At 37.4% G+C, this 9,111-nt stretch overlaps 1 protein-coding gene across 1 annotated transcript; it reads left to right on the top strand.

Moving 5' to 3' along the window:
- Positions 5,275–6,389, top strand: LOC104732346. The gene is made up of 2 exons (XM_010451879.2): positions 5,275–5,316; positions 5,409–6,389. The coding sequence occupies exon 2, from the start codon at positions 5,567–5,569 to the stop codon at positions 6,293–6,295; it is 729 nt and encodes a 242-aa protein (XP_010450181.1). The 5' UTR covers positions 5,275–5,316; positions 5,409–5,566; the 3' UTR covers positions 6,296–6,389.

Below are 9,111 nucleotides of genomic sequence, written 5' to 3' on the forward strand. Positions count from 1 at the left end.
AACGTATGTATTCATGTTGGTGGGATAGTATAAGAGTAATTTGGGATAGTATATTATAAGAGCAAAGAAGAGTTCCAAACATATATGAAACACATTTTTGGAGAAAACTAGTATAAGAGTAATTTGTGATAGAGATTGTAAAAACATTGATTTAAATTCAGGAAGTATTTCATTAAATTCATGAAGACTTTCATGAACATATTTACTAATTTCAATTTAAATTCAGGAAGTATTTCATGAAATTTATGAAGACTTTCATGAACATACATATTCAGGATGACATTCATATTCAGGATGACATTGATAATATTTAGGAAGGACACCTTATCATTCATGATAGCCTTCTTTAATATTTATGAAGATACAAAATCAAATAGTTAGTCTTATATATACATAAAATTTCAAGATGTGCACAAAAAAAAAATCAAATATCCACCACTAAATGATGTAATATGTGATACATTATGGTAAAACATAAATTCAAAGATTCAAAACCTCATTTTAAAAATTTAGGAAGGAATTCATAAATATTTAGGAAGATATAATCAAATTTTGGGAATGGTTTCCTAAATATTCAGAAACCAAAACCATAAGTTCAAGACCATTATATGTTCATGAACCTGAATTCAGCTTTGTTGTTTTTGTCTGAATTCAGTGTAGTGGCAAAATTTGGAAACAACTGTATAACTTTTTTTTTCCTTACTCTATGATTCTGTTGTGAAATATGCAGAGCCGACGTAAGCTTCACGCGCCATCGTGACGTAGAAAAAACCTGAAGAAGAAGAATAAGCGCAGCCATGGGATGTGCGGCATCCAAGCTCGATAACGAAGATTATGTACGGTAATGTAAGGATCACCGCCGTCTCATGAAAGAAGTTGTCTACGTTCGTCATCATCTCACCACCGCTCACACCGATTATTGTCGATCTCTTCGTTTCACTGGATCTGCTCTCTCTTCATTTGCCTGCCGGTGATTCTCTCCATTCCATCCTCCTTATCTTTGATTTGAAAAGAAACAAGGGAATGGATGCTTGCTTTCGTCTGTCCCACCAGATCTGAAGCACTTGAATTCATATTGGTCCAAATTCTGAGATTAATTGAACAATGGTGATGGTGAAATTGGGAATGCTCCGTTATGTAATCGATGATGTGGTTGTCCGAACAATCTCAATTTCATGATTCCGGTTCAGAAAGATTGTTCTTTGCCAGTGCTGATCTTTTTAATTCGCAGCATCCATGTCGTTTAGACGAAGAAGATGACAAATATGTTGAGAATAAAATTGCAAAAGGATGACTAATTTTTGCATTTTTTAATATAATTATGTCAAATAATAATAAATATGCTATTATTGGAACATATGAAAATGTGTGTTAATAAAGAAAATTATTATGGTAAGTTAGATAATATCAAATGGTTCTTTGAAATATTCTCTTTAAGATTTTTGGAAACAACATGTTCTAGTAATAAAATATTTCGAAAATAAATTAAAGTTGCACCTACTATTTAACTTGTAACCAATTAATCTATCAATTAATCTATAACCTATTTGTAACCAACTTATTAAAATTATATAGTATACAAAACAATGTTGTATATTTTTGTTTTATTATAAAGGGAATTACTTCAAATAACAACTAAAACCCTCGGACATTACTTGAGTTAAAGCAATTAAAATATTTAGGAATTGTTAGGATTTAGGAACTCTTGTGTACTAGTTTCAGTACTAACGGTTATATTTATAAATACAATATTACATAGAAAACTTCGATTTCTCACAAATCAGATATTTGTTTAGCTGTGCATTTTTTTGCCAACAAACCTAACAACAACATGAAGCAAGAAACACAATCCGAAGCAAACTGAATCATTGATAATGTGGAAAAAGATCCTCTACTAAAAAGATGATATTGGAATTGAGTAATATTTAAAGAGTTATTGATAACTCACTCATTGTCGATTGGTCCAAAATTAAACTTCCGTGATAAACCCAAATGTAACATGGTTACATAGCCAAACACATTCTAACACATTAATCTGGTTCAGAAAATGATTTGATTATCTCCACTAATTGATGGTACAAAGAAAAACTCAATTCCTTTCAGATAAGTAAAAAAAATTATTTCTATAAAGCATGGTAGATTATGTTGAGAAAGACAAAATTAAGATGTTTGACTAGGATTTATCACTATGTTATCATTCACTAAGATATATTTCATTATAAAATGTATCACTATGTTATCATTCATTATGAAGCTAATTTTATTTAGTTTTATTTAAGGGAAATTACCTAGAATATTGCATAAAAGTAGGTTTATTACTAGACTAACACGTTGAGATTTCTGCCTTACTAGAATAACACATAAAAGTTTGCAAATTACTTCTATATCTGAGTTGTGTGTTTTATTACGATTTATGCCATTCTCTTTTAAAACGAAGATCTTAAAAGGGGAAAATAAAAAGATCATAAACCTAAGTCGATCCCTTGAATCTTTGTGTTGTTTGTCTTACGATTGTTGGGTTGAGATCAGCTATTTTTAGATAGCTTGCGGCGTGAAAAGAATCTGTGTGGAGGACGTTTGGCTGGAGGACCACTGACGGCGAGTTGACGGCGAGGTGGTTTGAAGTAGAGGAGGAGGGAAATAAAGCGATTTGCTCAGAGGTAAATTTCTATATCGTGGTTTAGTCTCTATTGCTTACTGTTTTCTTATACCCGAGTATTACATAGTAGGCCTTGTATATTGTATGTTAGTTTTCTGTATGTTGTTGAGCTCTGTTTTTCGGAAGATATTTGTGTGACTTCATGTTGCTTCATTGCTAATCTAAGCAACAAATGTTTTGTGATATTGAATTAATAACTAAACTAAAGCTTCTGTCGTAGATATGGGGTCAAGCAAGAGGTATCCAAGTAGGTTGTATGGGGTTGGTAATTTTCCACTGCCGATGAGAAGCATGCACCACGATTGTAGTTTGTCCAATCTTGGTGGTTTGAAAGGCTTTGTTGGTGATGAGGTGTATGACAAAATAAGAAAGAATTCGCAGCTGGGAGTTCTATTGGATCTAGCCGAATCTGACTACCTGTTTTGTGGGAAGACCATCCATTATCTATTATCCAATCAATTGGCAATAAACATTCCTTCGGAGGTATGGTTTTTGGTTGGAGGAAAGCCGCTGAGGTTCTCTCTATATGAATATGAAGAAATTAGTGGTTTGAATTGTGAGAAGATTGATGAAACAGAGTTTGAAGTCGATCATACACCTTTATGGGCGGCTTTAAAGGTGAAAGCTTTTAATGGACCCAACTGGGAGGAGCTAGTTGAGGGTTTGAGAAGCTGCCGTGGGTGGTCTGATGAAATGAAGACGCAGATAGCTCGGTTGTATCTTGTTCATGTTGGAGTGCTTGGTTTATCAAGGAACAGTCGGATTCCTCTGGAATACGCTAAAAGGGCGTTGAATGAAGAAGCATTTGAGAGTTTTCAATGGGGTAGGGTTGGATTCAAGAGTTTAGTTGATTCCATCAAAGTCCTTGGGTTACCTAACAATGCTTATACCCTCCATGGATGTGTCCATGTATTGCTGATATGGGCATTTGAGAGCGTGAAGGTGCTGGGGGCTAGCTACGGGAATGTAAGAGAAGGTGTAGATTTGCCTCTGTTAAGGTGGAGAGGAGGGAGGCCAAGGAAGGATATCGAAGCCTTCATATCCGGGAGCAAACTCCTTAATAATGGGGAGGTATGCCTTCAATTTACGTATACATTATTTGTCTGCATTTTTTCTTTGTGATAGATTATTAAAAGTTATGGTATCTGAAATGCAGCTTCAGGTGAAGCATTTAGTACCTAAACCTTTGGAGTTCATATATCCAGATTGGCCAGGACAATATTCTGTGTATGGTGTAGGAGAAGGTTTGAAGAAGAAACTGGATAATCTGCTGTTAGACGTGATCAATGGCGAAGTGGATGAAAGAGAATGGGATTGTGTAAAAAAAAGGAAGGGGGAACATACGAAGAAGAGGGAGAGGAGGCAACATGTTGCAGGGGTAAGTGACGATGATTTCCTTGAAACAGCCCCAACCAGCATCCGTAATGTCCCCAATAATGCGAAGGAGCAGAAAGAAAGTGTTGGGGACAAATGTTCAGCAGAGAAGGCGTCTGGAGATAAGCATTCAGGTGTGCAGGGTGAAGATGGTAGTGGAAGGTTATTTACTATGGTTGAAACACTAGGGGCGAAAATGGATAATATTCAGATATCGTTTTCTAGAGCAATAGCGGAAGTTGTGTTCAAACTTCAAGGTATGGAGAGTAGGATGGGTAACTTTGAGAGTGACGTTCAACTATTGAAGAAAGTTATTATCAACACAACGGATGGAGGAGCGTATATGCAAGGACCTCTTACATTAAGAAATGACGAACAAAAAATAGAGGAGGTATGATCTGCGTACCGTATTGATAAAATTGTTATTATATATCTATTGTTCAGTATGAAGTCTTTGTATTTATCTATTCGAGGAAACAATATCAATTTCAGTTTTGTGAAGTTGTATAATTTTGTAATTATTTTGATATATAATTTTTTTCGTACACACAATTTAGCAATTTGTATACTTTGTCTCTAGTTTAACAGCGTCATATTATATTTCAAATGTCTTGTATATAACGTCAAATACATGTCTTTTGTTTCAAGTCATGGCTATATCAGATAAAGCATTCGGACAAGGATGGTTATAAAGTTGCTAGTTGTGTTAGGAATCCGTTAGCCATTAAGGATAAGGTCATGTGGTCTGGGAGTATTAAAATCGAACCAGAGGACAGTGTAGAGCGAATTCCAAAGCAGATGGTAGACAGTGTACAGCGTGTCAAAAGAGTACAGAGTTGGGAGACAGAGGAAGGCGATAAAAGAGCAAAGTATAATGACAAAGTTGATGGAGCAGGTGCTCAACCCGTTCCTATTAATGTTATCCATCCGGTAAGTGGTGGTAACCCTGGCTCGTCGGATCGAAAGTGCGAATCTGTTGTGGATTTAACCAAGGGGACCAGCAGTCCTGCATCGTCTCATACAGTGAAAGATAAGGAGAAAGCCAGGTATTTTGCATATTTGTTACAAAAGGTGTTTCCTCCATCAAGAGAGCTTGATCTTCTATTAGTAGATCCAGTGGGCACCAACATAGGGTTAAACCCTAATGACGAATCAATGCGAGCTGCATTAATGACCCGACGTGAAAGCCACATTGTAGTCCTATCTCCCGCAGTGTACGATCCTTTTAGTGAGGCAAGTCCTGAGAAAATTGCAAAGCTGATGTCCTTCCTAACTGATGATTTGTAAGTCTTCATTTAGAGTTGTATATAATTAGTGTCTATATTCGGATTTGAGGACTACGATCTATAACTGATTTGTTAATTTTGGTATTCAGGGCTAAAGTACCTTGCACTGGAAATGCCGAATTTTATTTTCGCCTCCTGACCCCTAAACAATTGTGGCCAACTACAACATTCGGCTGGTTATGGGATGCGGTAAGCTTCGTAGCATAACATTTGACGCAGTTAACTATGGTATACTAATGCCTGATAGATGTCACTCGTGTTGCAGCACATGGTTACATGTATGCATATGTTCCGTATTAGGGGGACGCAAACGCCATCCCCATATAAAACAGATCGTATTGCTTTTCTCGATCCTTTGTTTGTTAGTATGTGGGCATTCGAATTCCCTAAAATGGAAGCCTCTAATCAATGGGTTTTTGGAGAAGGTTATTTTGAGACGTACGTGGGAAGGCTGCCAAAATACGGAATGACAAACAAGGTGTGGGTTGACGATGTAGACACCCTGCTCTTCCCATACAACCTCGATAACAACCATTGGGTAGCCATCGAAGCTGACTTAGTCCAGCGGAGGCTAAGAGTTTACGATAGCATAAACAGCGGTAGAACCGACGAGAGTCTACAAAAGAAGTGCAAACCGTTCGCAAAAATGATCCCACGCTTGATACAAGCATATAACCGGAGGTACAAAGATGAGCATATCGGGGCGGCGGCATTTAGTTACTACCGGGTGAAAACACTCCCACAGAACTATCAACAAGGTGACTGTGGTGTGTACACGTTGAAGTGCTTAGAGTGTATAGCTCTTGGAGTAAATTACACAGGCCTATGTGATGCGGCCATGCCTTCTATTAGGATGAAACTTGCTGCAGACGTGTTTGATGAGGTCCCAGACCGAGACTGCTTTCTCCAACTAGATGCTACGTCGGAGACAGTAGATTATCCGGAAGCTGAGTTCAACTCGGGATCAAAAAGTTGAAGAGGTTCCATGTACATTACCGGAGCAGTATGATTTTGCAAAATTGAAGATTGGTTTTACGCGTGTTGCTAATAGAAGATGCGTGTTTGGTCATTTTTTTGGTAACATGTGGGATTTGAGGATGTCGTTCTTAGATTTTCCGAGGTCTGGTCACTCACATAGCTCCTATCGGTTGTTTGTAAACCCTCTTCAGGTGTAGTGTTTTTTGTATATTGGAGGGTCTAGATATGTATCATTATGACGTCTTTCTAACCAGTATTAGTATATGTTAGGCCTTTATCAGATGTATACATACCATCAGCTAAGTAACGGCCTTATTATGGTCTGTGTACACACGTACGTATATTCATATGTGTACGTACCATCAACTATGTAACGGCCTTATTATGGTCTGTGTACACACGTACGTATATTTATGGTCTGTGTACACACGTACGTATATTCATCATTGTACGTACAATCGATTTTCTAACATTATAGACTTGATTTTTAGGTCCATGGTTGGTGCTTAGTTTCTATCCATTTTGAGCACACTAACTTGTCCCTACTGGCAATCCTATGATATGATGAGCGTGATGTGATTAAATTGTATTCAAATTCAGCGAACCATAATCATCCTAACAGACTGTTACGGATCATATGGACCACCTGCGTGAAAGTAATAAGTACAACCAGGAAGAATGTTTATTCGCTACTTAATTTATCGGACCAATAGCAGCTTCGTAGACATCCATCGCGAACTTCTTTCGGAAATTGTCAATATTGTTGTCGTTGATCTTCAAGCAATCAGTCATCGGTTTGCCTATGCTCAACAGTTCTAAAAACTTCATAGTAAAAGGTCCACAATCTCCCGTCCTCAAGTTTTGTCCTACTTGGCTAACCCTTTCAGTGGTAAATGGATCGAGAGGGTAATTGACATCGATAAAAGTAGAGGGATGTGACAACTGATACCCGCAAAAGTCGTATATGCGAAGACGTAGAAGAGTTGTTTAACAAGTAAGTAGAGGGATGTGATGTGTCTTGATGAGTACGTTTAATATGATGTATTTGTAATCATTACTAAGTTACGAAATCTGGTCACATTGTGAACTAAATATGTTTCTGGTTAGCATTCTATATATATTCACACATGGTTTGTATGGAACAATGATTACTACGTATTTAGGCTATAGTTTGACCTCTCTCTATGTCGAATTATGTGCTGATTTGTAACTTGTATTAGTATTAAATAAAAAAGAAAAATCAAATTATTGCTTTGTTCAGTGCGGAATTTATTAAACCGCTGGGTAAATGGTAGTTGGGTAAAGTATATGCGGTTCATGGGTTAATTGATTGTTTTGGAAACCGCAACAGTAATTTTTTAAAAAAAAAATACGAAAACTACAGAATATTTCTTGATTGGTAACATAACGCGGATTTAAAAAAATAAAGCTTAAAAACCGCACTTATGCATGTCGCCGTTCATTGCCATAAATTATTAAAAAACCTGCAACTCCCAACTACAACTCTCCCTTTATTTAGAGTACCCTCCACAAGTTGCAACACATACGAAACATTGTTTTAGAAAAATCTAGTGAAAATGCCGCATGCAACTGGAAAAATGCCTGAGATACCCGATGAAATATTGATTAAAATCCTCGGCTTTCTCGCAGTTGATGGTTTGGAGTACCTTGCTCCAATACTGAAGGCAGGTCATCGAGGTGTAGAAACGGCGCTCTCTCCCCAAGTTTTAAAGGTTGCTAACATCTTCAGCTTATGCTGGCATCCGACGATGTTCCAAACACCACATCACCCAAATGGTAGAGTCCAAAATGAAGGGGTCCATAGGTGTATTTTCGAAAAATGCCTAGATGCTGGCAACAAACAGGCAATTTTTTTCGAAGGTTTCCGGGTTGTTGCCGAGGTGGAAGACATTAAGCAAGGTATCGCACTTCTAACTCGTAACGTTCCCGCGGAACCTATCTCGACACTAGCTTGTGGGTTTTTTTCAATGTTAGTTGGGAACTGCGAGATGGCTACTCATTTTCTTGAACTGTTTGATTCACATCACTACCCAATTAAATCGGAACGAGCAAGGTTTCTGGCCAAGGGGTTGTTTCGGTTGCTGTGTAGATATCAGACGGCGCGAGTAAACACATACTGGGACACATTCGTCTATCCTATTGCTCCCTTTATCCCTAAACCGGAATGTACTCGATTGTGTTTACGGGAACATGGTTTCTACTCTCTCCGGTATGAAGATTATGACATTGTCTGCACAAAGTGCGGCCTCTGGTGGTTGGCGAGAGCTATATGCGAGATCCTGTAGGTATATTTTATCTTTCAGATGTTTCGCCCTTAACGTACTATCTGACGAATATCTTGTTATCAACGCAGTTCTTAAATCTTCTACAATCCATGTAAGTACTATAAATCCGGCCTTTAGTTTAGAATGTCTCCTGGTGTACTAAACTTGGTTCATGTAACACCTAATGTTGTATCCTTTATAAGAACGCGGTATCTATCGATACTTATTATGTTGTTTAATAATGGTAAGTGGTTGGGTGCGTAAAGGTGGCCAAGGCATCGGAGATGAACTATGAATATAGAACTATATAATTTGTTCTTCACTTTGCAAGACCACTTAAATATGATAGTAAGACGTACACAACCTGAAAGATGTTAGTGTAATAACAACGTTTAAAATTTCAGTGTACGTTCAAGAGTAAGTACGTATAGTGTACGTACAAAAGTTTATACTTTAAGACAAGATGGCGAGGTGACATCAAACCATTAATTATTAAGATTTTAAAACATCCACTAACAAAATAGGTGGA

The sequence above is a fragment of the Camelina sativa genome, chromosome 12 (genome assembly GCF_000633955.1).
Source record: "Camelina sativa cultivar DH55 chromosome 12, Cs, whole genome shotgun sequence".
Classification (NCBI taxonomy): domain Eukaryota; kingdom Viridiplantae; phylum Streptophyta; class Magnoliopsida; order Brassicales; family Brassicaceae; genus Camelina; species Camelina sativa.